General features: G+C 37.3%; 1 protein-coding gene across 1 annotated transcript in view; it reads right to left on the minus strand.

Annotated features, from left to right (window-relative positions):
* Positions 1-4,992: 4,992 nt before the first annotated feature.
* LOC115219778 (ubiquitin domain-containing protein 2) overlaps positions 4,993-22,740 on the minus strand; it is an 80,673-nt gene continuing 62,925 nt past the window's right edge. The window contains exons 2-3 of the mRNA XM_029790031.2: positions 19,195-19,431; positions 4,993-5,659 (exon numbers count right to left, since the gene is read on the minus strand). Of these exons, the coding sequence (XP_029645891.1) occupies positions 5,262-5,659; positions 19,195-19,431 (635 nt within the window). The 3' untranslated portion in view covers positions 4,993-5,261. The remainder of the gene's footprint in view (positions 5,660-19,194; positions 19,432-22,740) is intronic.

Genomic DNA, 22,740 nt, shown 5'->3' on the forward strand with positions numbered 1-22,740 from the left:
CATCTTGATTCAGCCTGTTGGGTCAAGGAAGCCCCCCCCCCACTCCCAGGGGAAACATCCTCCCATCTTGGCAAGATACACACCTGCTTGGAGCTATTACCAAGAAAATACTGTGACAGTTAGCACACCATCCTCTCTTTGGAAACTTCTCAGATACCAGAATTATCTTCCATGCACTTGTATGACTAATTCTAGAATAACATTCGGCAAATGTTTCTCCTTCTTTGGAGTAATCAGCCATTATTAATATATAATTGATGCTAGAACTGATATCTCAGAAAACGGTCACTATTAATATTAGATTTAAATTCTGGCACAAGGCCAGCAATTCTGGGGAAGGGGCTAAGTCGATCCCAGCGGAATTTGAACTCAGAACGTAACTGATAGGTGAAATGCCACAGAGCATTTTGTCCAGCTAGCTAATGATTCTGCCAGCCTCGTTGGCTTAGAGTTATAATTAATATTTAATAGTATTTAGACTATTAATAAACATTTGAGTCCTTCACTCATACAAACGAGGGGAGAAATTCGTTAAGAAATATTATCATCATGACCACCAGTGGGGAAATGGTTGAGACAAAAGAATCAATGAAACAATAATACACAAGACCAAGTTCTGGAGAGACGGGATATAAATAGACATGTTTTATATACATTCAGGTGTAAAATACAACAATACCTTTCAGAATGGATTCTGTCGTTCATAGAAAGCATGTTTAGCACAAACTAAGGAAATAAAGTAAGTTTTGTAGTCGGGGAGATTAGCTTGGAAATGATATGTATATTATTATTATTATTATTATTAACACAATAATGACAAACATAGAGAGACTGCTTAAGGAAATTTCAAGAGAAGAAAATACAAAAGGGAGAAAAGGATGAAAAGAAAAAAACAAGAAGGGATGGGTGGATTGGGGGTACAGATTGTGTAAACATCAATTTGAGAGAGAAAAATAGCAAGTGCCCTATTAATAGGATCTGGGTGTCATGGCTGTTTGGTTAAGAAGCTTGCTTACCAACCATGTGGTTTTGGGTTCAGTCCCATTGTGCGGCACCTTGGGCAAGTGTCTGCCATCACTCTAGACAGAAACTATGAACACGTATTTATAGGATATATTATTTACATGCGTATGTGTGTGTGTGTAGATGTATTAGTGTGTATGTTGAGATTTCACTTGTCACTGTGTAAAGCAAAGAAGTTCTAATGTTGACATTCCTTTCAAAGACATGTAATATGTATGTATGTATGTGTGTATATATATCTTTAGTTTCAGTCTTTGGGTGCCTTGGAAAAAAGAGAATGTATACTCACAGAGGGACTTGAACCCATGAACCCCAAATCACTTTAAAAGCAGATGTTTTATCTGAGAAACAGGTAAGAGTTGGCATTTGACTCTACAATCCTACCACAGAATAATAGCTTCTCTTGTCCAACTCATGCTAGCATGGAGAAAACAACCATTAAACCAGTCAACTGAGATATATAAGATATATATATATTTATATACAATCATTTGCTGGAGTAACCTTGTTATTGATGAAGCTGCTCTTAGCTTATCGTGGCTTTTGACTTTCAAATTAGGATGTTTATAAAGATTAATATTGTTTACATTGAAATAATCTCATCAGTTATTCATGAAATAAGAGTTTACTATCTCAAAGACACTTACCCACTTCCCTTCCGTTTCACCACAACTTGTAAAAATAAATATCACTGTTTTACTATTCGAAAAATGTACATTTAAAAATATATTTTATCTTAACACAAATAACTTAAACCTGATGATAAAAATAACATTTTATATTCTAGTTTTTTTGGGGAGGGGATGGAAGGGGGGGGGGCTTGGATTGAGAAAATTAAATGAACAAACAACTTGATGCAACAACTTTGGCTAATAAAAAAAAGATATACACACATGTATACAGATATATCAAAATTAATAGAATAACAGATAAATAATAACATAAAATAAGGTTTATGGAATTTGGATCCATAGAAATGTTTTCAGCTGTAAATAAATGGGGAACAATTGTTGTGTCAGGGTGGGGGGCAGGAATTTTCAAAGAATTGTTAAAAGCATTAAATAATGGTTTTTCTTTTCAGTTAAAAGTTTTCTAGAAGGATGAACAAATGATAAACTGTATTAAATGAGATACAGTCGTATCATTCACTAACATACACACAGCTAACTTTATTGTATTATATATATGTATATATTGGAAGAACCAAACTATTTGTGTTACCAAGTAAATGAATATTTAGGTGGAAATTTTATTTATAATATATATATATATATATATATATAGGGAGAGAGAGAGAGAGATAAAGAGCTCTTGTAAATGTGACTGCCTCCACACCCAAAGATACATGACAGAAGCTGTGGATGAAGAAACCAGAAATTGAGACACAAAAATCTCAATTTAACAGAAAGAAGGTTATGCTAATAAGTTTAGTGGTCATAAAGGAGATTTTGGAATCTTCTAACAGCAAAGAAGACAAGGTGGGACGTTTATAAAGAGAGAAGAAAAGAAGAGAAAAATACAATATCAAAATAGAAATACAAACTAACGAATGTGAATTCAATGAATTTTAAACAATTTTATAAAAGAAAAACCAAATGAACTAGACTGGTGGGTTATTATTATGATAAATAAAATAGATTTGTCAATCAGGAAAGTTGTATATAAGAAGAATTGTTCGAATGAAAACAAGGCACAGTAAAACAGTTTCACAAACAACCACAAGAAGAAACAAACAAAAATTAAGAAACACAGCTATTATTATACATTCAGTGGAGGGTGTCTTAACACATGGTTGCTCAAATATCTAGAAACAGCAGCCAAATCTCCCTCAAATCACACTCTACATACATTTCCCCCCCTCTCCCTACACAAATGATGTATTTAATAATGGAAGGAAGTGAGTTTAGAAAAAAGAAAATGAGGATGGTCATGGCTGGAATGCCCTTTGCTCATAGGTCTTGCTGGATCAAAGCTGACCTGGAACTAAACAATGACAACATATTTAGTGTTGAAGGAAGGCTGAGGATAAGAAAATGACTGGATGATAATATGAAAAGAAATTAAATATTTATAAAAAAATAAAATAAATAACAGTTTCTTGTATAGGTAGAAGGCCAGAGATTTTGAGGGGATGGTGACGGTGGGGGTTGATTAAATTGACACCAGTATGCAACTGGTACTTTATTACTTTAACAACCCCCGGAGGGATAAAAGGCAAAATTGCTCTTGATGGAGTCTGAACCCAGAACGTCAAGAGGCACAGCTAAATACCACCAGATGTTTTGTTGCAAGGGTTCTACAAATTGTCTGCCTTCAAATGATTTAAAGAAATAATATTTTGCAAGAGGCACACGGCCCAGAATTTTGCATGAAGGGCTACAGTCAGTCGTACTGATTCCAGAACCCAATTGGTTCTTCATCCTTGGAAGGATGGAAACGGCAAAGTTGATTTTGGCAGGATTCAAATTCAGAATGTAAAGGGCCAAAACTGAATACCCCACAAGGCGTTTTGTCTGTCGCTCTACCAATTCAATAATAATTGCTGCAGATTTTGATGGGAGGTGGAAGGGGGTCAGTCGATTACGCTGACCCCTAGGGCTCAACTTGCGCTCATTTTACTGACACTGAAAGGATGAAAGGCTCAGCGGAATTTGAACTCAGAACAAAAGAGCAGGAAGAAATGCCACTAAGCAGTTTTGCCTGACGTGCTAACCGTTCTATCACCTCACCACCAATAATGATAATAATAATAATAAAATGTCCTTACGGAGAAAGGAAAATGATAATTACAATTAACTGTAAAACCTTTTTGTTTCCTCAATATCCTTATCCATTTCAGTCTATTAAAGAAAGAAAAATGAGATTCCTATGGGGGGGTTAACAGCAACACTAAAAAACAAACAAAACTGTTAAATTCCAATACAGGTAAAAATTAGGGTCAAGAGGTGGTGGTGATGAAAATGTTTTTTGTTTTTCTTTTTTTTTTTTTCCTTTTGAGAGAGAGACCTAAACAACATTGTTTAAAAATACGACAGGGAAAAAAAAAAAACATAAAACACAGATTTAAAATCTCTTGTCATAAAAATTTCTGATCAGGGGGGCAACGAGGATGAGATTTTGCTTTTAAAAATCAAGGAGAAACTCAAATTAAAAACATATAAACAGAAAAAAAAGGGAAATTTCAATAAAACAAATAACAAAAAAAACAAAAAACAAAACAGTCCCCAAAGAACAGAGATGAAAATAAAAATTCCACTACAGAGCAAGGATATATATATATACACATATATATTCATATATTTTCCAGCTGCTTATATATATGTGTATATATATATATACACACATATATATAATGTAACTATATATATATATAGTTACATTTTGTCACAATGAACTTCACATTCTTCCATAGAGATTCTAATATTCCATTAGATTCTTTTTTGAACTGTCCTCATAATTTTCCTGATACAACTTTGAATATATATATATATATATATATATATAGATAGATAATAAACATATAATATACAAATAATAAACATATAGAATACACACACACATATATTATGTAGATTATACATATATATATATATGTGGATATATATGAATATATATATATCTAAATATGTGTATGTATATATATATATATATGTATATATATGTATGTATATGTATATATATATTATATATATATATATGTATGTATATATATATTATGTATGTATATATGTATATATATATATATATGTATGTATATATATATTATGTATATATATATATGTATATATATATATACATATGTATATATATACATATACACACACACACATGTATAGTTATAAAATGCTTTCCTTTACAAGTATACCTTTATTCTTATCTGTACAGCATTCCATTATAGAAATGGAATGTATAGACATGAAGTTTTCTTTAGTTTAAATAGGTTTCAAAACAATATTTTTTTTTTCTCTCTTCCATTCTCGCTTTGTCAGTTAACATTCTGAATCTCACACACACACACACAGCCACAGCCACGCATACATTCATACATGCATGCACATAAGCAAACATTCACACATACATGCACAGGCAGGCAGGCAACCATTCATTCACTCATTCATGTTCTTTTGTTTTTTGTTTTTTTTTTCCTCTTTTTTTTCTTCCTTTCTTCCCATGGCGGTATTTCATCTGTCGTATATCCATAAAAGCAATAATTTCCCATTTTACTAATGATACTCCTGTTAAGCATGGTCACCAGCTGGATTACACGGAGATGGCGATACAATGACTTGTACTACAAATCCTTTGGAAATTTTTGTGTCTTCAATTTTCATTTTATCACTAAGGAGTCGACCAGAGAAAAACCATCGCTGACGAGAAGGATCTATGCCTTCTTCTTCGAATATTCTTTTCTTAACTTTCCATACAGTGTCCGTTGTTCGAACGTACAACTTTAAGTCTTTATTAGTGTGTGAAAGACGGAATTTGATTGGTAGTTCCAGACCAGGGGACGCCGAGTCTGCATCTTGTATTGTATCACTGTCACTGACTTCCTCAATTAAATTGGTCGGGGCACTTAACACATACACAGGAAGTTGATATCGATTGCCGAGTTCATCGTAGCAGTCCATTAAAGTACCTGAAATAGAGCAAACACATTCAGATTAGCAATTGTAAACCAAGGGTATTGATTAGTTATTAGTTGATGATAATAGATTTGTATTGAGGTTACACAGCAGCAGTTATTTCTGGTCCACAACACTACCTGTTGTTGTTGTTGCTGGTCCTGAATGGATGTGGTCAGCTTGGACTGAGAAGGCCTATTAAATGAAGTAGATGGTCTGTTAATTCTTAAGACATGTCCATGTGATTTTAAGTAGGTTCAGTCACAATCTAGATTTCTTGGTGAGACTAGTAAAAGCAACAACAAAAACAAAGTTGAGTTTTTTGATGAAATGATTAAACAACTAAAAACTGTCACACTCCACTTGCTAGAAATAGCAATCAAATCCCACTCAAATGACACCCTACTCTCTTAAACCCCTTCACCTCCAAAAGGATAATGTTTTACTTGTTTCAGTCTTTGGAGTGTGGCCATGCTGGTGCACCACCTCAAAGAGTTTGGCTGAATAAACTGACCCTAGGACTTACTATATTCGTCTCTTAGGGAACTGCTAAGTTATGGGGGATGTAAACAAACCCACACTGGTTGTCAAGTGGTAGGATGGGCAATCAAATACACACACACTTGATGGGTTTCCACACAATTTTTGTCAAGCAAATTAACTCATAAGGCACTGGTTGGTTCTGGGCTTTAGTAGAAGTCACTTACCCAACGTGCTACACAGTAGGACTGAACCTGAAACCACACAGTTGCCAAGCAAGCTTCTTAACCACACAGCCATGCCATGGAAAGAAAAACCTAAGCCAACAGTAGCAAGAGGGTGGCTTAAACCGATGTTAAATCATGATGACTTGAAATCAAATATCCTGCTCTACCTTCAGTAAATAAGGTTGCTGAAATTCCAGTAAATGCAATTGTGAGAGAAATTCTTCTGTGTAACTTTTGTCAAAAGAATATTTAAGGCAAAGTTTTCCATGTACGACTACAAGTATCAAAGAAACAGACTCTCTCCTTCAAAAGTTTCCATTACATATTTATTAAGTCTCTACTCTGCTCATAAATATTTCTCTAAAATGCGTCATGCTTTTGCTAGTGTTTCTCCGTATTTCTTGAGCAATGCTGTGTTGATCAGCTCTGTTGGTTTTTGAGAGAATGCGTAGACATGCGTCTGCTTTCCATCAGCTTACAGACCTTCTTCCCTCATGAACAATATATGCACAATGAGAGTGACATTCAGGTAAGCATCTTCGTTTTGTGATTTAAACAGGATATTCTCACTTAAAACCTTTCTGCGTTTTAGAATAATTTCAAAGGAACTAAGATCACACAGGTTTGAAGTATTACAGAGAAATATCTCCTGAGCTGCCATGGCAAGCAAGAAACCTCAGCTGCTCAAAGTGTAATAAAAAAACTAAACCAACTGTAAATATTCAGACAAACTTGCTTGAATATTTATTAAAGGGGCCATTAACCCTTTTGTTACCAACCCGGCTGAAACTGGCTCTGTAGTACAAATGTCTTGTTTTCATAAGTTTTTAATTAAAATCTTCCACCAAACCTTAGTCACAATTTATGTTCCTAACACTTGGTTAATGATAATTAAGTTATCTTACTAAATTCTTTGTTATATTTAAAATAATTGAAAGAAACACAGATCATCTCAAAATAAATACAGTAACGAAAGGGTTAACTCTATTGAAATCTACAACTGATAATAATAATAATTGTGTACAGTGCTCAGGTGCACTACAACTCATCTAAAGTGTATATATAATCAGGTGTAGTTTCGACGGATTTCGGGAAGCATGAGGGCCTTAAAGGATGCAGTGTCATGGCAGTCAACAACTGATGCAGGCAGTTTATTCCACGCTTCAGCAACCCTGAGCGTGAAAAAATGTTTCCGAAAGTCATGGGAGCTGTGCTGTTTTCTGACTTTGTAGGCATGTCCACGTGTGTTAGACACATGGAGATCAAAAAGGTGTTCAGTGTTGTTGTTGGTGAGGTGGTTGATAACTTTGTGGGTGTTTACCAAGTCCGTCGCCAGACGCCGGAGCTAAGGTAGCAGAAACAGGAAGAAGAAATTTAGACACAATAACCTGGTGCAGTCTTCTACCTGGCTGGCTCCTGTCAAACCGTCCAACCTATGCCAGCATGGAAGGTGGATCTTAAACGATGATGACACACAATATATACACCTTAGCCAAGGTTCTATGCCTCCTGATGCCTGGGTAATCTTTATCTTAAACAGTTTGTCTCTCCAAATTTTTATCTTGGTACCATAGCTAGTATTATGGTACATCACTGCATGATAATTTAAAAAATTTTATTTACTGGCTTCCCTGCTGGTGGCACATAAAAAGCACCAACCGATCATGGCCGTTGCCGGCCTCCCCTGGCACATAAAAAGCACCCACTACACTCACGGAGTGGTTGGCATTAGGAAAGGCATCCAGCTGTAGAAACACTGCCAGATAAGACTGGAGCCTGATGCAGCCACATGGCTTCCCAGACCCTGGTCGAACCGTCCAACCCATGCTAGCATGGAAAACGGACGTTAAACGATGATGATGATTATTATTATTATTGCAAAGCAACCGTGTCACCAATGCTGAAAGTATGCAGCCACAGAAGCTTGTTCAGCCTCGATAACTTCCTGGCTGGCAGCTCCTCTGGTCGGGTGTATTAATAACTGCTTCTAGGCAGTTGCCGCTCAAACCACTTGAAAATTTCCCTCAAAACACACCCTACCATCTTAGAAAAAGTGGGACACTTTGGATATTATACAATCATAAACACACCCCTATTTCAAAGACAGGCATGATGGTCATGTCTGCAACACCTCTGAACATAGGCCCACTTGATTAGGGGAGACCTGGGGCTAAACAACAGCAACACCTGTAAAATAGATCCCATGAATGGTAAAAGCCAGAATTCCTTCAAGCAGCCTCACTCCTGCAAGTTGTTGGATGTTGTTACTTCATCTCTATTTCCTGTATTCCAAACACACACGTTTAACATTATATATACACACAGACAGACAGACAGAGCTGCAACACTCTCTGTATGAAAGTGAGCTTTGCATGTTTTAGACAGCAGTGAATAGTTAGCATTATGTCTGGAACTGACTCTCTTCCACTTGGCAGTCTCTTGACCTAATTACTTTTTCTAAATCCACAACCTCCTCCGCCTCTTATTCTTTCTTCTGCACAAAGGGGAACACACACCGACTGGTTAAGATGCTCCAAACAAACTACTTGGGCTAATATTTTATGCATTTTCTTGCCTTTCTTTTAGCATGTAAGGAGAATTTCTGTTAAATTCATTAATAAATGCCATAAACCATGCAAGGTTTTAATGAAATTCAAAAACAACCATCATCTTTTTGACTTCCATTTTTCTATGATGGAATGTGTAGAGACAGATTTTCTATGAATGGGAGCTCTTCCTGTTGCCAACCCTCCCCTGTTTCTAAGCAAGTTATTATTTGCCCATGGCAAAGCACGTTTTCAAAGCAGATTGGAAATGACAGACACACACACACGGCTTCTTTCAGTTTCCATCAGCGAAATCTACTTCTAAAGCTTTGGTCAGCCAAGGGCTGAGACACTTGCTCAAGGTTCCACACTATGGAATTGAACCCAAGAGCAAATGATTGGTAGAATGCTTCTTACCCAAACAGTCACACCCGTGCCTTTGTTTTAATAGCTTACAATGGCAGAGAAAGGAGAAACTAAAGAATTCGCTGAAAATTTTTAACAAGCTATGATTATGAGCATTTAAAGATATTAGATTTCCACTTAATTAGAGCTGATATAAGATATAAAATTATCTGAGAAAGAAATACTTATTTATTCTTGTTTTAAAATACAGTTTTGGTAGAATTAAAGAATGAAGAAATGAAACAAAGAACTGCTGAGGTTAACCTTTCCACTGGAATTTCATGGTTAATCCAGTAACAAGGTTGAATATCTACGAAAACTAGAATTGTTATTTTCTGCAAGTCATGTTGCCTGGATAAGTTTGACAGATCCCAACAGAAAATTGTTTTAAACATGGCATTCATTGACAAAAGATAGTTTGGTATACAAAACAGCTTTCTGCTGTTCAGGGTAACGGAATTTCAAGTAGATACATCTTATTTCCAAAGTAAAAGGATTAAAAATAGAAAATTAAATTAGAGAACTGACAATAAAAGAAAACCCACCAAAAGGGGAAAAAAATAATAAAACAAGGGAAAGGAACTGGAGTGGGTGACCTCCCCATCACTGCCAGGAATTTGGGGTGTAAAAATTGGAGACACTTGAAAATCAAGCAGACTATTATATAATCTTTTCTATTCTAGGCACAAGGCCCGAAATTTGGGGGGAAGGGGCCAGTCGATTAGATCAATCCCAGTATGCAACTGGTACTTAATTTATCGACCCCAAAAGGATGAAAGTCGACCTCAGCGAAATTTGAACTCAGAATGTGAAGACAGACGAAATAGCGCGAAGCATTTCATCTGGCGTGCTAACATTTGTGCCAGGTCGCTGCCTTCAGACTATTATATAATGGGAATAAAATATTTTAATCTATGTTATTTCTGTAGATAATCAGAAATTGTAAAAATAAAAGTGTTTTCATAAAACCCCGACCCCTCCACTTTTCATTGTTTCCTTTAATTTAAAGATAAAAAAATATTTACTTGAGATCCTTTACTTGTCTGGTGTTTACTGACACACGCTTGTACACAAACACACACAAATAACTTGTTTTAAATCTCTGAGCAAGAGAAATACCATAATAGTACCGAATAGCAATGTTTATATGCCAACAGAATGTATCATGTAGAGCGAGAGATGGGAGCGATGACCTCCCTTGCAAATGCTATACGGACAGGAACTGTGTTGTTGATAGCTGGAAAAGATGTTTTCCTGGGGTCAAAACAACAGTAACACTGTCCTTTATAGGACTGCCACATTTTGTTGGCATATAAACATTACTATCTATCTATCTATCATCATTTAATGTCCGTTTTCCATGCTAGCATAGGTTGGACGGTTCGACCGGGGGTCTGGGAAGCCAGGAGGCTGCACCGGGCTCCAGTCTGATCTGGCAGTGTTTCTACAGCTGGATGCCTTTCCTAACGCCAACCACTCTGTGATATATATATATATATATATATCATAGGTGCAGGCATTGCTGTGCACTTGAGAAGCTTGTTTCTGAACTATGTGGTCTTGGGTTCAGTCCCACTGTGTGACACCGTGGGCAAGTGTCTTCTATTATAGCCTTGGGTCAAGCAAAGGCCTGTGAATGGATTTGGTAAAGCGCAAACTGAAAGAAGCCCATAGTGTGTGTGTGTGTGTTTGTGTTTGGTTATAAAATTTTATAACTATTTATAAGAGTTTCATTCTGCCTTCACATCAACACTGTAATCTATTGAAAATGCTGGTAAATAGCAAACAAAAAGCAGAGGGCAAGTTATGTTTGGCACCTGAAAGGAAGTTGGATAAACACGGAGTTCTAAGCTAAGAATAACTGTTATGCTGTGTCATTCAAAATAGAAACTTTTCGCTCCCTCTGTGTGTGTGTGTGTGTGTGTGTGTACGTACACAGAATCATCGACTAACATCTACTTTATGCTCCACCATTCTATCAAATCAACTTTTACATTCTCAGCTCTTTGGATACCAATCCAGCTGACACTATTTCTGGTTCCACGATACAAAGGATGGCCATTTTAAAGAGTTTCTCTTAATTCTATATAAAGACTTATTGTTACATAATATCAAACACCAGTTGGATATAAAACAATTAAAAAAATTTGTTATTTTACTATTACCCTCCCAATTCTTGATTATCTTTTGGTAATTAATTAAAACTCAGCTTGTATATCTTGATAGAAATATGGTTGTAAAAGGGTTAAAGTCTTGTAAAAGCGTGGAAGAGACTCTGCAGTAAGAAATGATGGCTCAAGAAATTCTTGTTGGTGATATCAATCTGTCTAAAAAGAATTGATAGAAGGCAGAATTTGTGTAAAGATTATGAAAGAAGTGTGTCACGGATGACATCTTGACAGGTGATATGAACAAGAGATGGAGTCAGGAGATAAGCCATTGCTGTGATCTGATGATGTGTGTTGTGGAGATGGTGGTAGATGTATCGTTGAGATACAGAAGACAGAAAAACAATTAGAAAACATGGAAAGTTGAAAACTGCTGGGGGGGGGTGTAGGAGGTATCTGTTGACATGTTTCAAGAGAGACAAAGTTGGGTTATATTTCTAAACGTTTAGAGGATATTTTAGAACTTTTGAGACACAAAGAAGCACAATTAGATGAAATGGAAAAGTTGAAAAATGCCAAGGGATATTGGGGGGGTTGGGTGTTCCTGACATGAAAGACTAAGGAAGAAGCAGTTGCAGACAAGAACCTTTGAATGGGAACTTTGGACGATGATGACGTCCATGACCACCACAACCACTGCATATTGAATGTATCGAAAATAATCATTATTACTATAAGCACGCCAAATAATGTGTGTGTGTGTGTGTCCTTGTCTTGACATCACTCAATAGTTGTAAATGAGCATCATAAAAACGGTGTTCTTTGTTTCCAGTCTTCTGTTAAAGACCATGCAAGAAATTGCAAGCGGAATGGTAAAAACATCCCAACCAATCATCTCAATAAAACTTATGAACCACATTAACTAGGATGGTGATCATTTTCATTTTAATGCCCACGTTTCCATACCTGTACAGGTCAAACAGAATTCACTGAGATTGATCTCCTACGGCCAGATACCACAACCCTTTTGTTAAGCCCTATTTGCAAGCAAGGCATTACTTCCCTGTATGATGGACATGTTTCCACGGAAGTTTGGAAGTAAAGGGCACTGCTGGAATGATGTCAAGGGGACATATAAATAAACACACAGAAAATAGGCTTCTTTCAGTTTCTGCCTGCCAAATTCACTGACAAGGATTTGGTGAATCTGGGGTTCACTGGCCATGCAGAGAGACTGAACCTGAAACCCTTAATCACACAGTCATGCCTACGCAGCTCAACGAATGAGCTGCGTGAGTGTCCTTCACTTTAATTCTCAACTATGAAGTTGATATAAAAAAAGTTGTTTGTCAACGCAATTGACAAACAAGGAGACACGAAGCTACAAAAATAGTTTCAACTCTAGACAAACATCAATTAAGATTGTGTGAGAAAAGAAAGCAAAGCTAGGAGGGTGGGGGAAAATAAAGCACGAAAAATTGAAAGGAAATGGAAATTGCGCAGTCATATACATGTGGGTGGGTGTGAGAGTAACACAGGAACAGAAGTTAGTAATTTTTTTTTAATCTTCTGTGACTACATGTCTGGCCATGGAAATGTTGCCTTGGAAACAGGATGAGCATCCAGCCATAGGGAATCTGCCTTCACAAATTCTGTTTAAACCAGCCATATCTGGCCCAGATATTCTACATGTTTTATATTCAAACTGGCCAGATCCAGCCTCTCACACCTACCCCACAGTGACATTCTTAAAATAAACAATCACGTCATTGAAATCTCAAAGCTCCAAAATAAAGCAAGATGAGTGAAAAAGTTTTAAGAGAGTAATCTGAACACTAAAGGGTTAATGTACGCAAGCATGGGAAAACGGATGATAAAATGATGCAACAGTGTGTGAGTAATAAAAAATTTAGGCCGAGGAAAAAGTAGCAGAGACTTGTTTGCAAGTGTGAACAAGTAGTCAGTCCATGACGAGTGACTGAAAATATTAATGACGATCAGAGAGGACCAAATGAGAGACTATAAATGAAAAGTAGTCAAAAATTTATGGATTTTTCCCGTTGGAGGTCAATTGTGCTACTCAGGCTGTTGTTGTTATTAAAGTCTCGTTCACTACCGGTCAAACAAAGCTAGGATGAACTGCATTAAAGCCATCGTCTGTTTTTTTAAAGAAAATACAGGAATACATTATATAATGTGTCCCTCCTTTTTGAACCAGATGGATGTGATTTAATGGAAATTTATTTGCTATTTTTAGCCGGTTGGGTAACTCCAGAAGTTCATTCACTGGATTCTGTGACAAGGCCAAAGTGAAACGATTGTTGATAGACTCTGAGATGGAAAGCAAATATTTATGAAGTTGTGGATATGATGTGTCTGGTGACCGATGTATATTCTCTTTGTATGATCTTTTAGCTTTTGCCTCAGCCACTGGACTGCAGCCATGCTGGAGCACTGCACAGAATGGCTTTAGTCAACCATCAGTACTTCTTTTATTTTTTTTGAGTTTAGTACTTATTCTGTCAGTCTTTTTTGCTAGACTGGCAAGTTGTGGGGATGTAAACAAACCAACACTGGTCACCACATTATGTGCATGTGTATAAGGTGTGTACTAAACACACATGGGCTTCCATACAGTTTCTACCTACCAAATTCACTCACAAGGCATTGGCTAGCCAAAGACTACAGTTGAAGACACTTGTCCATAGTGTTGTGCAGTGAGATGGAACCTGAGACCATATGGTTGCAAAGCGAGTTTCCTACCGGCCCCCTCCCTCAGCCACACTTGTGTCCACATGTAATACCTGTGTGTATTACTGGTACAATACTTGTATGGCGTGTATTACCTACAACATTGAATTGTTACATAGAGAGATGTGTGTGTGACTGTCATGTGTCACTTGTTGCAGTCATTAGACTGTGGCCATGCTGGAGCACTGCCTTGGAGATTTTTTTTTTTTTTTTACAGCCTGGTACTTCTTTCTATCAGTACTTTTGCCAAACCGCTAAGTCATGGAGACATAAATAAACTGACATCAGTTGTCCAATGGTGGCAGGGGACAAACACAGACACATGCTTATAATTATATATATATATATATGTGACTGGATTTTGTATCCAGAAGATCCAAAACGCAGGTAAGGCTATGTAAGTGCTACAGAGGGACCACTATTAGACTCCTGGTTTAATAATAGGAGGGAAGAGTCTTAGGCGGGTCGTGTGTGAGCGTGTTTTTTTTTATTCTCATATTTCCCTTTATACTTCTTATATTGAACTCTAATTCCTTCTGTTGAAACTCTCTTAACTCATCTCTGATGATGGAATATCATTTATTTCCCAGAAACAGCCGTAAGACCACATTTCTCTCTATAAATGGCCCAGGCATATCAAATTGCCTTGGCCTTGTTATCTTATTTTATTTAACACACACACACACATATATGACAAGTCTCTTTCAGTCTACCAAATCCACTAACACGGCTTAGATCAGCCCAAGGTGCCATGCAGTGGGACTGAACTCAGAACCTTGTGGTTGGGAAGCAAACTTCTTACCACATGGCCACACACCTGCCATGAAAAGTTGTTGGGTCATAAATGGTGAGACTTGTTGATATTGCCTGTCAGCAAATCCTCCACTAACTCTGTACTTTCAAAAGGTGTAGAACAAAATATTCTTTACTTGGAAAATAGGTAAGGATGAAGAACAGAAGGGCACCTGACCGTAAAGCAACACCTTAATAACATGTATTCATCCAACTCCTGCTGGCACGGAAACATGGATGTAAATTGGATGAATGAATTTCTCTGTGAAAGATTTAACAGCTTCCAATGTGTAAACTACTGCAATGCAATATTGCTATTAGAATGGCAGTTTGCAAACAACTTCTCTCTTTTGAGTGTATATTTACAATTAATAGTGTTTTGATTGGGTGAATCTCAATCGAGACTAGTTTGAATCCAGTCGGAAGATAATGTAAATATATTGGAAGGAATAAGAGTTAGAGACCAAACCAGGTGAAACATGGTGTTATGGTAAATATTGTAGATAAACACTCTAAAGATGAGGTTAATAGCCTGAAAAATTGCCACCTTTAATGATTGCGTTCGTTATGAACACAACTGAAATGTATTAGAATACAGAAATATATTATATTCTGGACATTTTCACAAAGTAAATGTTTGTTGGTTGCATGATTGCACTCCCAATTGTGAGAACAAATCAATATTACTGGGACTTCATATCCAGCTATGAGGTGAATAATCATTATTATTATTATTATTATTATTATTATTATTATTAAGGTAGTAAGCTGGCAGAATCGTTAGCATGCCGGGTGTAATACTTAGTGGCATTTAGTTTGTCTTTACGTTTTGAGTTCAAATTCTGCTGAGGTTGATTTTGCTTTTCGTCCTTTTTGGGGTCAATAAATTAAGTACCAGTCGAGTAAGTACTGGGGTTGATGCAATCAACTTCCCTCTTCCTTCAAAAACCACTAGCCCTAAGCCAAAATCTTTCCCCGACCCCCGGTACTTATTCGCCTTCTTTTATAGTTCTTCATGTTTTTTAGTTGTGGGCGGGGGGGGGGCATGTCTTTCTTCAGGCATGTTTAACGTTTTCTCTACAAACTACAAACGAGCCACCACTTCCCTTTTTTTCATAAAAAAGTAACACAAATTTTGAATGGGGTATAGCTGTGAAAAGAGCCCAGAAAATTGGTTAATACCCCCTACAAAATAGGTGGGGGGAGAAAAGGTGGCTACACAAAATCCAATTCTAGACTTTAAAGAATGTTTTCTACTATAGCCTCTGGCTGACCAAAGCCTCATGAATGAATTTGGTAGACAGAAATTGGTGGAACAAGCCCGTCATATATATATATATATATATATATATATATATATATATATATATATTATATATATATATATATTATATTTTTATGTGTGTATGTTTGTCCCACCACCATTGTTTGACAACCAATGTTGGTGTGTTTGCATTCCCATAACTTAGTTGTTCAGCAGAAGAGACTGATAGAATAAGCACCAGGCTTACAGGGAATAAATCCAGGGGTCGATTTCTTTGACTACCAGGCAGTACTCCAGCATGGCCACAATCAAATGTCTGAAACAAGTAAAAGAATAAAAGAATACCAGAAGAATGTTCCGTACTGCTAAACCCAAGAGGGTTCTCTGAATATGTATGATGTATTTTAAGGCCAAATAGTAATTCTGTTTATGTTTGCATAACTGAGATGTTTGGGTTGGATCAGAGAGTTATCCGTTTCACAATTCTTTCTATATTCTGCAACTGTCACAATATAGAAACAGTTCTCCAAGGCACCAGCACACAATTTACAGTTGCTTACATTTCTTATGTCTTCCATTAATTTTTCATGTGTCTAGCTAATTATTATTATTATTATTATTATTATTATCATCATCATTATTAAGGCATCGAAATCGAATTGAACCAGCCAGGATCCCTGGTCTGGTGGTACGGAAAAAGCACTATCCGACTCGTGGCCGATGCCAGCACCGCCTCGACTGGCTTCCGTGCCGGTGGCACGTAAAAAACACCAATCCGACCGTGGCCGTTGCCAGCCTCGCCTGGCACCTGTGCAGGTGGCACGTAAAAAGCACCCACTACACTCATGGAGTGGTTGGCATTAGGAAGGGCATCCAGCTGTAGAAACACTGCCAGATCAGACTGGAGCCTGGAGCAGCCTTCTGGGGATCTTCCCAGATCCCCGGTCGAACCGTCCAACCCATGCTTGCATGGAGAACGGACGTTAAACGATGATGATGATGATTATTAAGGCAGTGAGCTGGCAGAGACGTTAGCACGCTGGACAAAGTGCTTAGCAGTATTTCGCCTGTCGCTACTTCCTGAGCTCAAATCCTGCCATGGTCGACTTCACCTTCCATCCTTTCAGGGTTGATAAAATTAAGTATCAGTTGTGTACTGGGGTCGATCTAATTGACTAGCCCCCTGCCCTCCCCCAGAATTTCAGGCCCTGTGCCTATCGTAGAAAGAAAGGATTATTATTATTTTTATTATTATTCTACTTGTTGCAATCTAAGTAAAATATGCAAAAAATTAGAAGCATTAAGATTTAAATATCAACCAGCTCCAAAACTCCCCTACTTTTATTATTTAAAAAGGGTCTCCCACTAATTTCTATGTTGAGGAGATCAAGGTGAAAGAAGAACTAGAAATTAAATGCCTTTTAGCATTCATTTAAGCTCTTTTTCTTTCTTTCTCCTTTTTGTTCATGTTCTGACTCCAGATTCCATTTGACATTTGTCCCTGGCTATTGATAAAAATAGGGTACCACTTTTTTTGCTTTGATCTAATCAATCAAATTGGTCCTTTCCTTTACAGGAAAAAATGTTTTATGCCAAATCATAAGAAATCAATAACAGACTTCTACACCACCACAATGATTATGATGACTTTTGCTTTTCCAAACTAGCATGGGCTGGACAGGGCATCATGGAAAGAGTTGCATCTTAATTGCCGTCATACTGCTCTCCTTATGGACAAAAAAAAAAAAAAACCCCTGAAAACCATGTCTTGTATACACATTCCATTCTTTTTAAAGGTTCATTTTTGACAGCTGGGGGTGCCTTTCCTATCATCTCTAATCCCTCCCCCCCGTCCCCATTTTTTTGTCTCTATTTGTTCATCAACCACTTTGAAGGGTGCACTAGGTTACGGGATGCAGCTTATTGTGGCACCAGTGCTTGAGAGGTTGTCTTGTCTCTGGCCTTGCTGGGCTCCACCATCAAAAAATTGGGGGGAAAAAAAAAAAAAGGTGAGATTTTTCTTTTTGTTGGACTGTGTGGTTAAAAGCTTGCTTTCCAAGCACATGGTTTTGGGTTCAGCCCCACTGTACGGCACCTTGAACAAGTGTCTTCTATATAGCCCCAGGCTGACTAATGCCTTATCAATGAATTTGGGTGATGGAAACTGTGCAGAAGTTTGTCATATGTATATATGTATGTGTGCACGTGTGTGTGCGCCTCCTCCTCCAACAACCTGACAACCAGTGTTGGTTTGTTTACATCCCTGTAACCTAGTGGCTTTGGCTAGAGTTCAACAAAATAAATATTAGACTTGAAAAAATTAGCAGTGGAGTAATTTGTTTGACTGAACCTTTGCCAACGGTGCTCCAGCATGGCCACAGTTCAATGACCGAAACAAGTAGAAGATAAAATAGAAAAAGATAGAAAATAATTGTTCATATTCATTCTTTCTTCGCCATGGGGATTGGACAAATTGGAAAAAATAATAAAAACCATCTTAATTTATGAAACAAAATTGCTTATCAAATTTGATGGCATAAAAAGATGCAAGGACCTATTAGCTGCATCTCAATTCCAGTAGCCACACATTTGGGGGTCAGACACAGAATTCTCTTATGAGAGGTCCAGATTCACATATAGAATAAGGGGTGATCTTCAGAGACATCTTTTTTTTTGAAAACAAGTGCATCTTGTATGCCCTCAAATATGCTAATTGGCAATTTTTATGCCCTTTTTTCCACCCCACCCCCATAGTCCCAACACTCCCTGTAAAATACAAAGAATGAACTAAAGGGTCTTTTCTACTCTACATTATATTTCCATTCATTCTGTAGCACCAATGGGTTATCCTGTTCCTAGCAGATAGGAGAGGGTGATGAAAGAGAACCAGAAAGAGAGGGTCATTAAGAAGTAGCTACATGGTGATATCCCCGGTTCATTAAACTCAATCAGGGTAAAGTTATGGAATAAACTTACCATTTGGTAATGATATATTGGCTCCATCAACGATGGCTTGAGCTAGTGAATGGTCTCCGGTTTCCAGAGCATATGCAGCAGCTTTAAGTGCATCCCAGATCTCTTTTCTGCCTTCAAATGCAGGGGCTGTGTCCCAGAATTCATCTCTTTTACTTCTGAGCTGTCCTTCAGTCAATGGAACATCACTTTTCCATTTAGGTTTCTCTGGTTTCAGGGGTTGGTTTCGTCCAATAGAAACTGGAAACAAAAGAGGGGGAAAAAACAGTTTAGTCAGAGCAGGGGATAAGATCAATGCATATTGTGTTTTGTGATTTCTGGACACAGGCTGAATATATATATTGAAAAATATAAAATAAATAACGAAAAGTAAAGAACAAAATTGTATAACATACAAATAAATACATTTCTAAAGCAGGACCTGTTTGGTCTGACGTTGTATGACGCATGTGTCATGGAAGCCAATACAAAGCGGCGGTGAACTGCTACAGTCCACAAAACTCAAAGCTAACCAGTTTCAAAAATAGCTGGATTTCTGAATTCCGGATAAGAGGTTTGGTACCTCCAAATACATTTTGTCCCAATGCTCTGCCATTCCATCATTGTCGAAATAAATTACGAGAAGCAGCAATGGGATTTGGGAGGTGAAGGCTTCCAAAATCTCAGCTGATCATTCTTCTGAGTTTCAATGAAGAAACCATTTTGAAAAACCATAAATCAAATATTTTAAAGAATCTTTTGGAACCATATTTAGAAGAAAATAAATTCCATTGAAAAGGAAGTTACAGACTAATGACTTCATTAAATTTTGATTAACATACAGAAGTCGAAGTGGCTGAATGTATAAAACATTGAACTATTATTTATCCACACTGATATGAGATGGATGGTTTGACAGGATCCACGGGGTCATGTTCCACTGTCTGCTTTCTATGGCTGAATGCCCTTCCTAATGCCAACCACTTCACAGTATATACTGGGTGACCTTTTTCATGCCATCAGCATTAGAGAGGCCATTGAAATTAATTGAAACAAAGGCAGTGTATTCCAATAGAAAAACGGTAAGAAAAGGGTTAATTCAAGGCTGGCTTAATCAGGGCTAATCCTGAGTTAAACAACAACAACAAAACCAAAGCAAAACAACTTCCCAATGAGTTCCTTGGGTCGACTGCAAATTCAAATATTATTTTCTGAAAATATTGACTTTCTGTTTTATGCACTTTTTTTGGTAATGGAATAATAGGTTAAAAAGATATCTTGTCTGTTTGAAGTATTTATTTATTATTTATAGCAGTTTTAAAAGATATAATAGCCACAAGGTCAGGCTATTAGATAGCAGATCACATGATTAAGTGGTAAAATCTTATTATTACTATCGACGTCATCTCCCCTTGTGTGTTGTGCTATTAGGCAATGGACAATAACCTGTCTTGTTTCAGCTTGCTTTAAATGGAAACAGGGTCAGCACCCTATATCTTGACAGTGTTGAAGTTTGAGAAGCCTATCTCGTAGAAAAATCAATTATCTCGGAAATATCCAAAAATAAAAATAGAAACTTGAAGAGGAGGAAAGCTGTAAAAATAATTCAACAATAACATGAACTCAACTCTAGATTGCACAGACTTACATAAATGAAACGTTTAACAGCCTCCGACTCGATTTGTTTTTAGACACTTTTGTAGGACTCACATTATCAAATGTCTCCATCCCCTTTTAACGCTTTCAATACCAAACCGGCTGAAACCGGCTCTGTAGTACAAATGTCTTGTTTTCAAAAGCTCTGAATCAAAATCTTCCACCAAACCTTATGTTCCTAACACTAGCTTCATGATAATGAAGCTATTTTACTAAATTCTTTATTATGTTTAAAATTAATTGAATGAAACAGAAAGCATCTCGAAAGAAATATGGTAACGAAAAGGTTAAGGTAGTAGGGAAGGTTGAGTTATAAGAGATTTTAGCTACTATTTCTAGCAGACACAACAACCACGTACAAAGCGCTACACATTGTTGTATCTTCAACCATATTAAAACATGTCAACAAAGCAACAAAGCCAAATTGCTTGGAGGTTTTCGCCTCTCCTCTGCCCCATTACCGTCACAAATATGTGACCCAATTTTTTAAAAATTAGATGTGCATTTATATTTCTGCTATGATTACAGCCATAAGACAGGCTGACGAGCTGGCTTCCGTTTCATCACACCTCTCCAATTTAATTATATCATCATCATTATCAACAACAACAACATAAACAATGAATGCAGTGTAAAATAAATGACTGTTGCATGTGTTTGTTGTTGTCGTAGAGTTCAACTTTTTCCACAAATAGAGTTTTTCTTAGAAACACAGTTTTAAGTCTATAGAGATGACCCCCACCGGCCAATGGGTTATAGTAACTCATTGCCTCTAGATCTTAAGAGAATCCATTAAATTAGTCATTTGTGCAGACTAATGAGATTGTGTGCTTTTCTAGAATGAGACAACTGGGCACAGCTGTTTGGTCACTGGCAATCTGGTGCGGCTGACTTGACAGTGAAGCTGTTTTGGTAACATGCTTTGGCACTGGAGGCAAACAGACACCCATACAGGCAGGCACAGAAATATATACATAAAGCTAGAGAAAGAGAGAGTGGGAGAGAGAAAGAGAGAGAGTGGAAGAGTGGGAGAGAGAAAGAGAAAGTGGAAGAGAAAGAGAGAGTGGAAGAGAGAAAGAGAGTGGGAGAGAGAAAGAGAGAAAGTGAGGAAGGGAGAGAGAGAGAAAGAAAGAGAAAGTGGAAGAGAGAGAAAGAGAGAGATAACAATTATTGAGTAAAAGTGAAAGGCTGTCCCATGGGTGTTTTTTTTAAACCCAATACGATTGACATATTTCTCCTTTTCCTCATAAAACAGAGGAGGTGGGGGAGAGAGAGAGAAACTTTCAAAATGTCTAATGCCAAAGAAATCAGCATTGAATGAGTGATGCCAAAGATGTTCCATCCTCTGCTTTTTATAATTGGTAAAACCACAAAACTACAGGGTGAGGCAGAGAGGACAGACGTTTTAGAAATGGTTATTACTCAGTCCCAGGAGGAGGGACATATGTCGGACAGGTACCATTCGGTCCGTGATGTCTTAGCATTTTTTTTCTTTTCAGGTGAAGCCAAGGCATTCTGGATGATAGAACATCACATGATTGCCAACAACAATTACGTGAAGACTAATGAGTCTGTCACAGCAGTTCAGCATGAGTTACGGTGCCACTTCAACATTCACCAAAATCAGGCTGTTCCCACCCACTACACAATCTTATGTTGGGTGAATGCACATCATACACGAGGTACACTAATGAACAAGAGACAGGAGGGGGCGCCACGAATGGTACGGACTCTGGAAAATGCGTAATGCATCAGACAAGCTTTAATATGGAGTCCGAGGTACTCTGCTTGGAGGAATTCCACTGAACTTGGCATTGGTAAGTGGTCGGTAAGGCGTATTTTGCATGAAGACCTGCATTTCCATCCATACAAATTGGTCAATGGTCAACAGTTGAAACCATGGGACTATGCACA

The sequence above is a fragment of the Octopus sinensis genome, linkage group LG15 (assembly GCF_006345805.1).
Source record: "Octopus sinensis linkage group LG15, ASM634580v1, whole genome shotgun sequence".
Classification (NCBI taxonomy): domain Eukaryota; kingdom Metazoa; phylum Mollusca; class Cephalopoda; order Octopoda; family Octopodidae; genus Octopus; species Octopus sinensis.